The 16,926-nt window shown below is 38.9% G+C and overlaps 2 protein-coding genes across 2 annotated transcripts in view; both read right to left on the bottom strand.

The window, feature by feature from the left end:
* Window positions 1-6,100, bottom strand: part of LOC110173406 (discoidin domain-containing receptor 2-like) — a 7,010-nt gene extending 910 nt beyond the window's left edge. The window contains exons 1-13 of the mRNA XM_055151810.1: window positions 6,091-6,100; window positions 4,713-4,815; window positions 4,000-4,237; window positions 3,390-3,537; window positions 2,924-3,026; window positions 2,657-2,840; window positions 2,247-2,487; window positions 1,907-1,969; window positions 1,421-1,557; window positions 1,104-1,329; window positions 576-784; window positions 264-391; window positions 1-183 (exon numbers count right to left, since the gene is read on the bottom strand). The exon at window positions 1-183 is cut by the window's left edge and continues 24 nt beyond it. Of these exons, the coding sequence (XP_055007785.1) occupies window positions 1-183; window positions 264-391; window positions 576-784; window positions 1,104-1,329; window positions 1,421-1,557; window positions 1,907-1,969; window positions 2,247-2,487; window positions 2,657-2,840; window positions 2,924-3,026; window positions 3,390-3,537; window positions 4,000-4,237; window positions 4,713-4,792 (1,940 nt within the window). The 5' untranslated portion in view covers window positions 4,793-4,815; window positions 6,091-6,100. The remainder of the gene's footprint in view (window positions 184-263; window positions 392-575; window positions 785-1,103; window positions 1,330-1,420; window positions 1,558-1,906; window positions 1,970-2,246; window positions 2,488-2,656; window positions 2,841-2,923; window positions 3,027-3,389; window positions 3,538-3,999; window positions 4,238-4,712; window positions 4,816-6,090) is intronic.
* Window positions 6,101-8,567: 2,467 nt separating this feature from the next.
* Window positions 8,568-13,592, bottom strand: LOC129408388 (carboxyl-terminal PDZ ligand of neuronal nitric oxide synthase protein-like). The gene is made up of 6 exons (XM_055151935.1): window positions 13,566-13,592; window positions 13,236-13,365; window positions 12,310-12,437; window positions 10,739-10,885; window positions 10,096-10,264; window positions 8,568-9,441 (listed from the first exon to the last, which is right to left on the bottom strand). The coding sequence occupies exons 1-6, from the start codon at window positions 13,590-13,592 to the stop codon at window positions 8,936-8,938; spliced, it is 1,107 nt and encodes a 368-aa protein (XP_055007910.1). The 3' UTR covers window positions 8,568-8,935.
* Between the last annotated feature and the right edge of the window lie 3,334 nt (window positions 13,593-16,926).

The raw sequence follows: 16,926 nt of genomic DNA, 5'->3' as shown, positions 1-16,926 counted from the left end.
TCATGTCCTGCCTTTTTGTCATCACTGAGAGAGAGCCTGTGAAGAAACTGGTTGAGGTCTCCATTCTCCATGTACTCAGTGATCATGCAGAGAGGGTCAGTGTCCACACATACAGCCAGTAGACGCACTATGTTTGGGTCTCTAAGACGTGACATGATGCGTATTTCTTTCAAAAAATCATTCCTGTTGCACAAAACATCATTATTTACAGAGCTAGAGACACCAGGCACTTCCCTAAATAAACAATAAAATAAAATGCTGACCTTGCATTTTTATTGGCATCTTCTCGTAGTGTTTTAACAGCAACAAGTAAGGGAGATTCTGTATTTTCCTCCATAGGCAAGTCAGCATCTAGAAAGTCCTGCATGCCCTCAGCTTCACACAAGTGCACCTGTGTTAAAAATCCATTATACACTTGACAGCGCTTGAAATTTTTTGTTTCTTTGAGCTAATAAAATCTGTTCACATGATAAAACAACATGATTATTTTTCATTTTGCTTATGAAAAAATAATAAAAGAATAAAACTACTGAACAACTAATTATTCAGATTTTATTCATCAAATGTAATTGTACCTCTCCAAACTGTCCCTCTCCAAGCTTTTCTTTGAATGTGAGCTTGTGTCGGGGGAACTCTCTCATAGATGAGTCTGTGGCAGTGAACAGGTTGACAGTTGTGATGGAGCACTTGTCTGAGCTCTCCTGGAGACTGATGATGTCCGCCTCTGCATAGTGGGGCGGGCCCGGACCAGCTGCTGCTAGCGCTTTGTTACAAGAGCTTGACCCTGAAGTCAAAATGCTTATTAATTATAATGCAGCAAATGAATAATATCAGTATAATAATAAGTCATATAATGACTATCTATATCATAAGAATGGTAATGCAATCCATTTCTCTCCTGCTTCTTGATATAGATAAAATTACAATAAATGTAAAAGTACAGACTTTTAATCTCCTTATTTTTGCAGTGTTTTAGTTGTTTGAATTTTTTTGAATTATTTAAGTGTGAATTATGTTTGTTTGTCATGTCATATTATTTCCAATATTGTTCTGATAATATTGAACATTGTTTTTGCATGTATTTTCTGTATTGAAGACAGTACCTGTTGTCTCATCATCCAGGTTTTCTATGGAATCTGCAAATTCTGTGAGTTTTCGGACAAATCGTGAAGGTTCCTGGTAGTCAGCACAGAGGGGAAAAATCCTCTCATAGGTGGAGTTGAAGGTGGAGCCACTCTCACTGGACAGAGATGAGTGATGAAAAGAGAAGCTCTGTGTTTGGAAAGCCAGACGAGCGGTCAGTTCATCATCCAGCAATCTACGAGAGGCCTAAAGAAAGGAAGATTTTTTTTGAGATGTGCACTGAATATAGGACGTATGATTACTTATATGATCGTTTGGATGTTTATTTATATTTCACCTTCTCAAGCATCTTTTGCCACACCTGACGCCAAAGTATAATGACAATAATGGTCATCAGGATAGCAATGATTGCAACCAAACATCCAATCAGGATTCGAGTGTTGCTATCATCCACTTTATGTGTGGGATCATCCCCTGTAAACATACAGAATACTCCCAGTAGTTTAAGTGGAATGGTTCATAATTATGTAAATATGCATTATTCATTCAGAAAACTAAAATACCATATTCTTTAGAAAGAGCCTTATAATTTTTAAAATCTCTATTTCACAGACAACCAGAAGAGGGCACTGTTCAATTATAAACGCTACACAGTCACTAAAGATGCAAGACCATGTCTTATAATTATTATGTATTGTAAAATGTTCTTTATAGGCAAAATTATATTATGTTTTTGAACATTTTTAACATTTAACATTGTTTAAAAAAACATTTAATATAATTTATAGAAAGCTTATAATAGGAGTAGTAATATAGCAACTACCTGGTAGGTTGGTAGGATGTCCTTGTTTGCGAGCTGACATAGATGTATTGTACACAGCGGATCCTACAGTTGAAACAAAGCCAAGATAAAAGAGGAAGTCACATATCCTAATAGTTGATTTTGAAATATGCCCCTGTCTGAGATTCACAAATGCTACTTTTTCATTTGTGTATATTGTACATAATAATTAGACACTACACAAATTCAGCAGATTACAAATATGTACCTTTGTACCTTACACCATAATACTTAAATCCGTCTAACCTATAAATAATGTTATGATGTCCTGGGAAACAGCTTTTTCTTGATTCATTTTGATAATTTCTTCAGTTGGGCCTACCTGATTGGAAAGCCACTTCACTGAACAGCATCCAGAGGTCTGCAAAGTGGAATCGGCACTTGATGGTGCTGGCAGTGCGGTCTCCCAGAGGCACCGAGACGAAGCGGGCCCTTTGACTGGCCTGGTCCACTGCCGGTCTGAAGGACACCGGGTCTGATTCCCACTCCGACCCCGAGCGGAAGAAACAGGTGGCCTGTCTAAACATACGCACCCCCCGAGTGTACATGTTATTGCAGTGCACCTGAGAAAGAGAGGTACAGGGACAGATATATGCATCAATATTCAATGAATAATAATACGAATCAGAAGATATGCAGTTCAAATCCAGCTGAACCTAGTTTATATGGCTTAATCAGGATGGACTAAGATCACTTGTGTCTCAAAAAATTCACGTTTTCATATATTTTTACCTTGATCGAGGTAAAGTTTCGAATATGGTCAAAGTCAAAGATCATCTCGATGTAGCCTTTGGGGAAGCTCTTGTTGTTCCAACCCACGTAGTCATAGCCTGGCCACATGCCATAAATGTGACTGTGGAGGAAATCATCCAAACCCCATGTCCCATCTGTGAGCTGGCCAAGGCCCTTCGTCATCCTGCATCAGAAAATGGGTCAGAAATAATTAAATTCCAGGTGGTTTTATGTCATTATCATGGTTCAAAGCAGGTAATGGGAGACCTTTCTGCTGCTGCTCCGTCATACACAGAGTCGTTAAAGTAGACGTCCATGCCTCTATAAAACATCTGCTGTCCATCTGGAAGGCTGTATGATATCAGGCCATCTAATGTAAACAAAACAGTGAAGAGCTTAAAGTATAAAATAAAGCAATATTGTTAAAAAAAAAAAAAAAATTACTATTCAAATAGCACATTACAAGTACATGCGGGTTTTATGTTGTATGAGCTGCTTGTTGTGACCTACAATCCATGTTCTTTTATTTTTCAAGTAATATCTGCCCTCTCTGGCTTTACTAAATATTACTTACTTATAACTACTTATTTTGCACTCAATATACATTACACATAGATTTTAAACTATGAATGTCTATCTGTAGAATGAGACTGGTCAGTGGTCACTGAATGGGTAATCACATCATGCATCATCATCATCATTATTATTAAAGGCTTAAAAAAGAAGCACTGACCGAGCCATTCACATCCATAGAGCTCCACCCTCATGCACACGATCATGGAGGGGTCAGTCACAGGCATGAAGCGCACATAACGGGCAATTATGGGTGGCTCTAGATCCTTGAGCACCACATCATACGCATTCTTATTCCCCTCAATCACCTGGCAACACAAGACAGTTATTTGGGATTTACAGTTCAAGTATCAGGAGCGAAATCCAACCTCAGACAGATTTTTAGTTGTTTTTAGTTTCCGTTTTAAAGGTGCATTGTGTAACATTTATGCTGGAGGATCTGTCACCTGATTGCCTATGGAGGTGTTATTACTGTGCATGGACTGTTCCACAGTATGGCATTCAATGTATCTAGACAAGTAAGTGGCACCACAGAGACAAGTTATAGGTCAGATCAGTGAAAAGGTGGTCCCACCGACAGTTTTTCAAGGTAATTTTGAACAATAAAACCACACCTAATGAAATAAACAAATTAGTCAAATGACATATTGTGAAACATTCCAAGCAATTCAGCATTTCCAATGAGTCCTTCTTATGGGATTTCCTATGAGAAACAAAATATACTGCACCTTTAAACCCTTTGTATCAGTGAAACAATTGTAACTGCTCACTTGTTTTCCCTTCCTGTCATGCCAGCTCACCCAGCTGGTCCCATCGCGACTGTAGCTAATCCGATATGTTTGGGCAAACTCATTACCCATCCCATCCGCATGTCGCCCTTGGGTGCCCACTAGAGTGATGAAGTGGAGTGAGCGGAGGTCCACTTGGAGGTAATGTTTTAGCCCGTCCGGTTCAGACATGATGTCAGGGCACCAGGCACCGTCCCCATCACCATTGTCCAAGTCCAATCTGTAAAAGGATTTAAAGCACGGCAATATATAATAGAGATGTAGTGAAAAGACCACTGATAGAAGAGCTAAAACCAGGATAAATATATGCTGTGTTCATACCTGCACATACTATATCAAAGTAAACCTGGTATAGAACAGTACCAAGCCAGTACTTGAACAGAACCAGACCATGGAGACAAAATATCAGACCAGGACCAGGTCTTACATTTGGATTATATATAATTATAATATCATTAATCTTGGTTTAATTACCATTTTAATGACATTATCTAATGCCAGTTATGTCCCTGATCTGGTGTCCTGGTTACTATTTCTATTTGTACATAAGCAATCAGTACATTTTACAGAGGATACCCTCTCATCAAACATTTATTTATATTCCCGAAAACCCCAAAGAGTCTGCTGGTTAATAATGTATTTCTTATATATTGTCAGTTAAATATTTTCAGTCTTATCCACATCTGTAGACACACCTTCCAAACCTTGCAGCTGTTGACTCAGACCACTGACTTGACGCAGAGATGTCTTCATCTTGGATCTGTCCGCCAGTCATACCAAGGGGGTAACGGCAGACTTCTAAAATACAAAAAAACATTTAATACACATTTTATACCCCTGTCTAAATGTACACATTTCAATCACAGGTAGTTCAGTGCTCTCCCTTCTCCAGCCCCAAGTTCCTTCCTGTAGTTAGTTTTGTGAGGCCTCCACAGCTGAACAGAGGCATCACTGTGTAGGTGCCAGTCATAGCAGAACCAGAGGGGAGTGGTCTCATAGAAGCTGCTTTTCAAATTACATTGCTTTTAAAATTAGTTAACCAAAGGCACGTGAGGAGCTTTAACACAAGTATCCATTTATCTCCAAGTATTTGCAAAATGCAATATTTCAATATATTGATTTAATATATCAACGTTTATTATGTGTTCCTCATCTTTGGATGAGGATTTCTTTAATATGTTCTGAGCTGTAGTGACTCCAAAACAATAAATAAGTTGGTAAAATAATTTACAAATATTGAACTTAGAAATATAAGTCAATGGTTTAGAAGGATTATCCTACTTAAACACACTAATGTAGCAGTAATTTGAAGTAGCAGTAGTAATTAGAACTTTGAAAGCTTACAATATCTGCTATAGAAATATTTTATTCAAACTGTCTCCACATGTATTGCCACATAACTCCTGCTCTAGAGTCTCTAAATAGTGAAAGTGTGCATCGCTATTGGAGGGAGAGAGCAAGTGTCATATCTGTATCTATGAGCACACATTTTCTAACTTTTCCCCCTAAATACCTGCAGCTCGTGAATGGTTTTCCTGTTCTTTGTATATTTACTGCCTGGCTATAAACCACATGCTCACACACACACACATACACATAGAGCCCACCCACTGAAAACAGCTTCACCCACATGCTGAGACATATAATGTAAATCTAATTTATAGTTCAAGGAAGATTTGATGACACTTTAAGTTATAGATATTTGATTTGTCACAAGAAATAAATGATCTCATACATATGTGTTTTGCAAGTCTTTGAACTTAAATAGCTGCATTAACTACCTCGTATATACTTTTGTTTCTAATAACTGACATGAATTTAAAATATACTAATATTTGTTGTAATAAATTATCCCAAGCATTGGCGTGTCAGAATCAAGCTGTGGTGACTTTCTACATACAAATGTAGCTTGGGAGTAGATCGAGAGTAGATCGGGAGTGATATATGTGTATGTCCCAACAAAGCCTTGAGCAAGCCAAGCAAGCAATTAGAAAGGAAGATTGGTAGCCTCAAGAAATAGACAGTAATAATAAAAATATAAGATTTTTTTTATATATATAAAGAAACACTTACCAGGGTTTACCTGGGATTCAACACAAGCAGACATCACTAGGCTGGTGAAAATGGCTTGATATATCCTCTGCATCTCCATGAAGTTTCTATTCTTGCTCCTAAAAGTTTCAGATCAGAAAGGAAAAATATTATAAGTTACAATAAATAAGTTGCATGAAGTTGTGTGTTACAGTTGGCTGGGGGCTGAGCAACCCATCGACCCCAGGTATGTCTACACAGAGTCCTTGTTGTGCTTCGAGTGAAAGCTGGGCCAGTCAACAGTGGCTGCAGTATATGAGCAATTTATGTCCCTCGTAAGTGCCATGTAACTTTTGACATGTACACACCGCATACAGTCATCTTTGTATCGAAATATGACAGAAAAGTCTTCATTATAATATGTTTTAAGCATGGTTCATTTAGTAAGTTTTAGAGTTATTGTTTCAGAGACATAAAGTAATGTTTTTTCTGTCATAATGATATTTTGTGTAGCAAAATGTTATTGTGACAGAGCTAGAAGTACTTGTATCAAGATGTGTTTTGATTCATTAGACTTAGTCTCCATTCCATACAAAGTTAAAACACATATAATAAAATAACTCATGTAAAATATATTATTAGTGGTTAAGGTTTTGTGAAAAGAACATTTAAATATGTCTATTCTTTTTTTAATCTGTTTCTTCTTTTAAAATGCAATGCCATATGACAAAGTAACAAAGCTCAGAGTCAAAAAAGTCTATACAATTTTTAAAGAAGTCAAGTCAAAAGATTAATTAGAATTATCCATAAGAGCACACAATAAGGTCTGCAGGTCACTGTCACTGTCACTGTCTGAAACTCCCTGAAATATACACAAAAAGACAAAAAGGCAGAGGATTAAACTTACATTTAGAATGTCTTGGTCATGAATCCATCTGTTTTGAAGGATTAATCCACATTTGTTTCAATTTGAAGCTTTCATCGAGGCTAAGTGCTGACCTCCCCCTCTGCAGGACTTCAGTGCAAATGGAAAAGACAGGCAGTGAGCAGGAGGAAGGCTGATGTAACAGTATTTCTCAAAGAGAGAAAATAACATGCTTGGAGATTTTGAGGTGAGGCCAAAATCCCAGAATTCCACCTGATCCACAAATGGTTCCAATTACACGACCCAGAGACAGTGCTACATGGCCGACAGCTACTGACAAAAATACAGCTTAGTTTTACAATGAGACGTAACCACTTATTAGAACAAACTCTGCCACTGTTATCCATGGAAAACCTAAAACAAACAACATTGCATTGGAGTAGACATTTTAGTTTACCACTGTATATTTCCAGACTGAATAGGAATTTAATTAGCACAAAGAAAATACCTGACTGCTAATAATTTATAATACAACCTACAAAACCTTCATGTAAAATGATGAGGATGACTCACCCAATCCACAGCACAGATGTGGTTTTCATGGACACAACAAGTAGAAACAGCAGTGAGTGTTTCAACCTGTAAAATATAATTAAGATCAGTGACACAAACAAAAACTGATGGTAAAAAGGTAGTAAGAGTTTGATGCTAGAGAGTACATAACCAATACAAAAAACTCATAAGGAGGGTACAGAAGTACTATTATAAGTACCCTATAAAAGTTATTTTATGCTGTTAAATTAAAAACTGTTCAGCATAAAAAACTCAAGAGCACAGAAAACAGAGGGAACATATCTGTTTAATAGAATGTGATAATATTGGTCCAGCCCCAGAGTGCAGCTGCAGGTGATGGGGCTCTAGGTGAGTGTAATAGCTGCTATTGAACATGATTTCAGTCTTTCTGACCTTATCTCTGAGGTTACTCCAGGCTGTTCCTGCTGCGCGCCCACTGTGCGCTGACCCCATTTAATCATTGCTGTAAAAGAAAGTCATAATGGAGACAAAAAAAAAAACATGTCCGCCATTCTGGTGCAGCTACAAATACACATGCTGCAAACGCATTTTCAAAGGTCACTTCTAAAATGTCTGCTATTTGTAATCAAGATGTTGCCTGGTGAGTCACTGTAAAGTATTTTAAAAGGCAAATTAGGATGTAGGCTGTTTTGTTTTACCTGCCTTGTACAGTAAAGTGAAGGTAAATTATAAGACTCACTATGCCTATAATTAGGTAAATATCAAAATCAGGAGGAGAATCAACATTATGATTTTATTATGAGACATTCGGTGATGAAAACAGCTGCTCAATGTTAAAACATTGCAAGATCAACAATGTACAAAATTCAAGGAAATGACTTATGCTTAACCCAAAACTCAATATGGGCTACTTAAGTTTTCAAACTCCTCTTTTACATAATGACTGCACAGATAGTTATTATGACAATAACACTGATGCTGAGTCCACATAGAGCATATAACATTAGAGACATAGTGCCACACACAGCAGACAGCAGCAATAAATCATTTTCAAATGAAACATCTAAACCACAAAGATGGAGGAATATTTATTAAAAATAGGCTTTTTCCCCTTGTATAAGTCACTTAATTAATCACCAAAGCTTGAGTTAATTATCAGCACCCAGCTAGCCATTATTATCCTGTTTATGCAAATCAATTCAATCAAAAGATGATTGTAATCAGAATTAAATTTTAACCAAAAGTTCAGCATATATCTGGAATATTTCACTAAGGAGGCCCTCTCTGAAGCAACCTTCACAAACTACATAACCCTTGGATTGGCACAAAAAAGCACTGGCTTATGATTCCACGTGGCTGGATTTTATAAGTAAACTTCAAGCATCAAATAAAAAAAAAGAAGTGTTACTGATCCACGATGAACCATACGATCTGTACATGTTGATACAGTAATGTTTTATGTATTTTATGTTTCCTCCAGGTACTGCCTTACACAGCCATCTCAGTGTCATCCAAAGAGTCTGGCAGAATCTCTGCGTTTAGCACATTAAAAAGTCGTGGTGCTCCATCTGGTGTCAGACCCTCTCCCTGCCCCCAGCTGTCCCTGTCGTCACTCTCGTCTGTATTTGACTCATATTCAGACCCAATCCCCGATTCTCTGAACCGCAACAGCTCCAGGGCACCCAGCACCTGCTCCCCCAGCGGCGAGCTCTCTTCACTGGGTGTCTCTCTGGTGTCCTGTCCCTGCTCCAGCCGGTCCGGACCCCTGGATGGAAACCGGAAACACTCGAGCCTCACAGCACTCCCCCTCAAGCCCACTGAGCTGTCGTCAGGGGCAACAGTGCCAGGAGAGCACTGCCCCGGTAGAGTGGAGGACCAGGCGTCGCTAATCTGTTGGGATGCCAGAGGGGCCACTGATAATGAAGGGGGCAGAGCATCACAGGGTGGGCGCTTAGCCCGGAAGGTGATCTCCAGAAGACTGTCCTGGGAGCCCACTGAAAATAACAGATCAAGAGAAAAATGTCTTAGATTAAAAGGCCTGAGATGCTGTTTTTAATGGAATAAAATCATTCCCAAACCAGGTGATAACAATGAAATGTATTCATTATTATTCAGAAATCCAAGGCTGGAACCTGACCTAATCTAGGTTTAAAAACAACAAAAAAGAGTTAAGTATGCTAAACTATGCTAAAATATACTATTCTATTCAACTTTAGGAGGTCTCAGAGATGAATGTTAAGGATTTAAATATAGATTATACTATTTTAGGGATATAAACTGATAAAGACAATTAATTTCACATTTCACAGGGTCTGTGAAGATCATTCACAAGCTCTGACTAATCAAAATACTGTCCACACAAATAGAAAACAAAATGTATCAGATTAATGGAGGTGGATAATGTCGACAGTATTGGATGATTTATAACACCAGTTTGCCTTTGGCACAGACGAGGAAAGGGAGAGAGGGGAGCAGAGCTGAATACTCTGAGTGGGCTGCCATGGCATAATGAATTATATGAGGAAGTAGAGGAGAAAACACTATAATGGCAGATGCAAAGGACTCTGCACCAAACAAGATAGACTTGTGAAGTCAAAGCAAACAAAAAACATACATAAAAGGCTAAGTTTGAGATGAAAGCTACTCACTGGAGGATAACTGTCCCACAGCTTTGAGTTCCAACTCTTGGATCTGTTTGACCAACAGTGAAATGTGCTGTAACAGGTCAGTGTTCTGCTGCAGCAGCTGCTGCACTCTGGCCTGAGCCTCTGAGCGCGCACACACCTCTACAGAGAGCTGCTGCTGCAAGACGCGTACCTGAGATCACAACAGACATTATATACACCCTACAGGCAACCCACAGCCATAGGTTTACTACTGTTTACTAAATAAAATCTGAGATTTTTGTTTTGTCCTAAACAACATTACTTTAGACACTTAGATTTTAATTGAACTATTGCTTGGTTTCAGATAAAATCAGAACATTCTAATAGACAATTAATGTTCAACATAAACAGGGGAAGAACAAATAAATTCATCAATGCAGATTTTATTGTTATACAGCAATTCTTCAGTCCTGTTCTCTCTGTGGGGTCCTACACAGTGTTGTGTAGCTGTAGTAGATCGTAGTACTTGTGTTTTGTAGCTGCAGTACAGTGTAGTAGTTGTGTTTTGTAGCTCTAGTTCAGTGTAGTACCTGTGTTTGTAGCTGTAGTACAGTGTAGTACCTGTGTTTTGTAGCTGTAGTACAGTCTAGTGCCTGTGTTTTGAAGCTGTAGTACAGTGTAGTACCTGTGCATTGGCTGCCAGAGCTTGCTGCTCCTGCTGCTGCTGCAGTTGTTTCTGTAGGAGCTGGAGCTGGTGCTCGGCCGAACAGGACGCCTCCTCAGACTGAGCCGAGGCCCCGAGGAGGGGCGAGTGCAGCAGCACAGGGGGGTCCTGCCAAAACAAATACATCAACTATATGATCCCTTAGGTCCTTTTCAAATAAAAGTCTATAGCCTCAGAGGTTATGAAGGCTTTGGGAATGGCAAGAAGAATAAACACTCTAATCATCTATATATAACATTTAGACAAATAATATTTGATGCACTTATTATTTACATCTGTATCATAAATTATTGATTGTGGTTGATCTGTTGCAATGTCATTCTTAAACAAAGGACCAAGAAACTGGGAACTAAACTGGGAACTGGGAACTAAACAATTACAATATCTAGTACCAATGTAATATCAAATTACTGAAAAATAAAACAACTCCCACATACACCAAACCTAGTAATTCAGTATGTTTGTGCAGGCTTCAGGGTACACCCAAATGTAATGATGACTGTGTAAAGGTTAGCATTGATCTTACAGATGGATAGATGGATCTGACCACCACACTGAAGAGGTGTTATTAAGTTAATTTTGTCAACTCATCAACTCAAGAACACTATTAGTGTCACTGAGGCCAAAAAGCTGATCAATATGATACTTTTAGCTAACAGATGAGCAGCACAGTGACCATACTGTTTCTATACAATTTCCATGGGTTCAAGTTGTGTCTTAATTATCTGAAGACAGATAATATAATAACAGATAGATATACAGCTTTTCAAACCACTTAACACCAGGGCAATGTTGTTTTGCTTAATTGTTAGCACACAGTGAAGATGAATGAGGTGCATGAGACCTGTTTTATAATACACAATTACCCTCAAAGATATGCATTTTTTAAAATAAATGACACAATCCTAAAAATGTAATTAATGTGCTGTAATCTAACAGCTACAAGACATTGACAGGATTCCAAAAAAGATGCGCAATATAGATTATGACAAAAATAAATAATGCCATATTTCAAACAATATTATGCAAATCCATCAGAAATGTGAAAGGTATCCATGCAAATGTCACAGTTCGGGTTAGAAAACTACACAGCGTGGTAAAATCAACCACAAAATGCGGAAATATCACTTTACACCATTTGAAAGATTACGCTGTTTGTCTCATTTGTACTTTAATCTACTCTTTTTTTTTATAGCTTTTTAAAATGTTTTAATTACAGATAATATAAGCTGATTACAATTTTGCTAAACAATCATTGCAATCAATATATCTCCCACTTAATTTAGATATATATGGTAAAATGTTTTTAAAAGATCCTTATTTTAAGACATCCCTTATAATTTAAGTAATAACCAAGAACAACTGGGTTTATATCAAGTTGTCAGAGCCCAGCTGTTATAGCATTTATCAAACACATATTGTCTAATTAAATGTAGCAGGTGTAGCTTTCATGTCTCAGGCTTTATTAAAACTTCATAGTGACAGGAGTTTTATGACACTGACAAAGCAGAGGCTGATTGATCTAAATTTACCTTTGCAGCATCACTGTTGGCCTCCTCCTTTCTGCTTTTCTCTGGCTCAGACGAGGACGCACACTCAATGCTCTCCTCTGTCGTAGCTTCAAGGTCAGTCTCTGAGGACACAGTCAACTTCTTCTGAGCTGTGAGGATTGCACACAGAGTATTCATCATTTCTCCCTTTGAAATTAATGTTATAATAATAAGTGAATTGGAAAGGGTAGTCTTTGATCACCGGGAGCCTGGAGCATCTTAAAAATGTCTTTGGTGGATAATGGTATCTTTATTTAGACAGGTATGCACTTTAGAGACAGTTTGTTTGTGTAGACTGTTTGTTTGAAAGAGAAAGGAAACTAAAGGGAATTGATTCTTTCAGTGGCATCACACTGGGGGTCCTCAGCATGTATGTGTATGGCAGATTGTTTTCTTGTTACCATGGTTACACAATGCACACATTAGCAAATGCTGCCAAAAAAATTTAAGAGTTTCTGAAAGAAGAAAATACAAAATGGATTTAAACACATGTTCAAGAGCCTGTTCATGGTCCTGTTTAGGTATTTAATTTTCCACAAAAAGGTGAGAGTGACTGAGTGAGAGTAGCTGGGTTGTGACTAATGTTAAAGGACTTGTTTAATGGTACAAAATCAGATCACCTGTTCCAACTAACTCAGATTTTCTTGTCAGATTGTGTTCACATAAAGCTCAGACTAAAGCCTCAGACAGAGCATGCCTACAGCTAGAATCACACCCCAAGGAATGTTGATGATATCAACTGCAAATAAAAGTGGAGACCGTGGCACTGCTTTTTAGAGATGTACTGAGAAAATTATTAGTGTACTTTAGCCAGGAACAACACTAGATAACTGCTTGTCTCCATAGTTTTTTTTTTTGTCTGGAATGTTTCACAGTATGGCATTAAACTTATACATGTCTGTATTTACCTGGTACCATTGCAGACTCCTCTCCCTTCACCTCCTCTTCCTCCTGGTCTTCACCTTTCTGCTGAGCAGTGAGCTGGTGGCACACGTCAAACGCTTGGCCCACGGTTCGGACAATTCTCATGGCCTGAGACTGAGACAAAAAATATTATTCAAAATCCATTATGAAGATTTATGTCATGTTGAAATGTAAGTATGTTATGTTGTTTTTGCAACATTTATTTGACACATTTTGTTGATAAAAACCACATGGAAAAACATGCTCTGAAAAGTTTAGACTGTACCATTTAACATAAATAGCAATAAAGTTACAAAACAGTGAAGTAGTGATACAGATGCCGGATGTTTGACTTTGCACATGGTTCTTGTAATATTTTAGCAGTTTATATTCTGTTTTTCTCTCAAAAAAAAAATAATAATGTAGCCAGGTGGACTATAAAATACTGTTTTTAGAAATGGCTGCAATTCTCTGTGTAACCGGTAGGGGGTAGTGTGGTCAGGCTGGGTGATTAGGTGGTTGTTAGAAGAAGCGCGTGTGATGTCATCACTGCACAACAGGCTGAGTGCCTCAACAAGAGACTGACATAAAACGGTGTGTATTAGTAAAAATGAACATTTAAATGACTGCGAAACAGGGAAATAATCTTAGATATTGTTAGACAATGCTTTAATGAGCCTCATATCTCAAGATTGTTGTTGTATTGATTCGTAGAATTGAAGATTGATGTAAATTGACTTGCTGTCCTGAAAAGTGTGATCCTGCTGAGTTGCTCACGTAGGGGAAAAGTTGTTCTGCATGAAGGCGTGAGTGTTAAATATGAATAATATGTAATGTAAAGAACTGTTTATGACTGTTTATGTATTCTTTTATGTGAGACCAAATGTTTATATGTTCTGTAAATTTAGAGGGGGAGAGAGAGCACTGTCCACGCCCTTCAGAGTGCTGGGTTGGTCTGGGCAGTCTGTCAGCCATTTTGTGAGTGAGTTCAAGTTGACCGTTACACAGTGTTAAAAACTAATGTAATTTTATTTTGTGTACTTGCCCATTTAAATTGATACTAAGTGGTGTTTATTCTTGGTTTATTGTAGGATAAGCCCACTACTGTTGTCTTTTATTTAGTGTTTTATTTTATTGTTGAGAGAACACATTTTGTTGGAACGAAGACATAAAAAGCCAGATATTGTGAATCCTGACAGTTGTTAACCATTTAAGTCATCTTCCAAAAAAAGCCAAATCAAACCAAAATTAATGCTGCTCTCTTCTGAGGACAGTCGGGAAATAAAAGTTACCCACATTATTACTTTTGGGAGCTGCCTGTGTCTGGTCCGTTATTCCTAGTTACACACGGCGACACACTTTTCTGGTGTCAGAAGTGGGATTTCCTGGTGATTTGGCCCTTTAAGAGACAATAGTGTTTTTTTTAAAGACAACAGTAGTGGTGAAGAGGAGTCCCACCCAGCTGAGGATACTGCTGCTGCGCTTGAACCCAGTGCATTAGCATCAGGGACTCAAGTACCTACAACTGCAACTGCGGCAAGAGATAGTTCAAGATGTCGGACACTGAGGACGCACCGGGTGTTTCTGTGCCTGGACCTAGCTATGCTGGAGTTGGGGTGGCAGGAGGTGACTCAGCTGCACCTCTGTCAGAGAGTGGTAACCAAATACCAGAGTTACAAACACAGCTTAATGAACTGAGTCGAAAACATGATGCTTTAATGTCAAGTATTGCTTCATTGGGTGATATGCAACCAAGATCCATTGTGTATATACCAAGAGAGAAACAGATTTTACCTTTTAATGGTGACCCGGGTAAAGATGCTCACTCAGTAGATGAGTTTATTGATGAGGTCGAGCGGGCTATGAGTCTTAGGGGTCTAAGGGAAAGAGACCAAGTAGACTTTATTCTGTCACATTTGAGAGGTTGTGCATTAGATGAAATCAAGTTACGTACACGTGGAAAAGCAGTTGAGCCGAAAGATTTGTTTTTTCTTACTTACGTGAAGCATTTAGAGAGAAACGTACAACACCACAGTTGTTACATGCATTCTATGCACGCAGACAGTCAGAGGGTGAAGATTTAAAAGATTACTCACATGCACTCTCCCAGTTATTAAACTCTGCCCTGTTAACTTCTCCTAATGCTGTCACAGACCCGCAGCTTGCAATACGAGACCAGTTCATTGAAGGGGTGCGTGATTCTGCCCTCCGCCGCGAACTCCGAAGGCTCATCCGAGAGAAACCACAATCGAGCTTGTTTGATGTTCGTGAAGAGGCCATCATGTGGGGCCTTGAGGATCGTAACAGAACTTCAAATGTGGCGAGAAACAGAAACCTAATGGGAGAGAGTCTTGATGGATATTCTGGTAATGTTAAGCCCAGCAGTAACACAGAAAATGACTTAGCCTCCACACTCCAAGAAGTTGTCAAAATAATAGCCCAACAAGGTAAGGCTATTGGAGAATTAACAAATGCAGTACGTGAACTTAACACCCAAAAGGCAAAGTCAAATGGACCAAACGTGAACAACAAGCCACGGATAAGCCCTAGATATACTGAGGATGGTCAGCCTATCTGTCTGAGGTGCGAAGGGGTTGGACATATGGCTAGGCAATGCCCCGCACGTAGAGCCCAAACCCCAACAAGCACAACTGCCCCAGCAGTGCAGGGAAACGAGGGCCCTCGGTTGCTATGAGCCAGGCAATGCGAGGGAAGTCTGAAGGCTCACCACAGACCTTGACCAAAGAACGTTTTTTGAGAAATGCAGTTGGTAAATGTCCTGTGGTTGATATTCAAGTAGGTGGTGTCCCCTTACAATGCCTCATAGACTCAGGAAGTAATGTTAGCACTTTAACAGAAAGCTTTTTCAGAAATCATCTCCATGGGGAAGATGAGGACATGCACTGTACATCTAAATGGTTAAAAATCACTGCTGCTAACAAGCTACCACTACCTTACCTGGGCTATGTTGAACTAGATATTGAAGTAATGGGAGTAACTCTACCTGAATGTGGATTTTTGATAATAAGAGATGACAATAAAACAGACAAGAAAGAGCTTGACCTGTCCCCACCTGGAATTATCGGAATGAACATTGCAAAACGGTGCAGAGAGTTAATACTAACAGAGTTTGATGCGGTACTTGGAGGAGAATTGGATTCTGAGTGGAGAGAGGCTTTTCAGAGAGTACAAGAGGCAGAACTGGTAGAGAAAACTGCAATGGCTCGCTTAGTACAGAGAGAGAAGTGTTACTTGCCTGCACTTTCAGTGTCCACAGTTTATGTACGGGGCCCAAAGAGAGATTTTAACGACACCTCCACTCTAGTACTAGAACCCAACAACGCTCCATTACCGGGTGGTATTATTGTCGTGCCCACTGTGGTATCAGCCAAATGTCACATGTTTCCAGTGCAAGTTATTAACTTCTCCCAAGATAGTGTGTGGCTCCCAAACAAAGCTAAGTTAGGTGTTTTGACCCCATGTCAGTGTATCGAAAATGACCCCTATGAAGTTAAGTTTCAGCGTATCTCAGCTACACATGAGGAAGTCAGTGTCAGTCAGAAGGGGAAAGATAGCTCAGATAAGGACATGCAAGCTTTGTTTGATAGACTGCACTTTGGTGGAACAAGTGAACAGCAAGCTGATCTAAAAGTGCTGTTACTTAAGTATGCTGATGTTTTTGCAGTGCAGGATGAA

Source organism: Boleophthalmus pectinirostris, unplaced genomic scaffold (genome assembly GCF_026225935.1).
Source record: "Boleophthalmus pectinirostris isolate CB_2022bp ecotype Guang Dong unplaced genomic scaffold, ASM2622593v1 HiC_scaffold_16, whole genome shotgun sequence".
In the NCBI taxonomy this organism is placed as follows: domain Eukaryota; kingdom Metazoa; phylum Chordata; class Actinopteri; order Gobiiformes; family Gobiidae; genus Boleophthalmus; species Boleophthalmus pectinirostris.
This window is presented reverse-complemented; position numbering and strand designations above follow the sequence as displayed.

Bases quoted from the DNA above. Each gene is read 5' to 3' on its own strand.
- LOC129408388 (XM_055151935.1), bottom strand. From the start codon at position 13,592: ATGTGCAAAGTCAAACATCCGGCATCT. The intron at 13,366-13,565 runs GTATCACTACTT...TTTTTGTCTCAG, and splicing joins AAGTCAAACATCCGGCATCT to TCTCAGGCCATGAGAATTGT. The intron at 10,265-10,738 runs GTACTACACTGT...TTGTGATCTCAG, and splicing joins CTCTGGCAGCCAATGCACAG to GTACGCGTCTTGCAGCAGCA.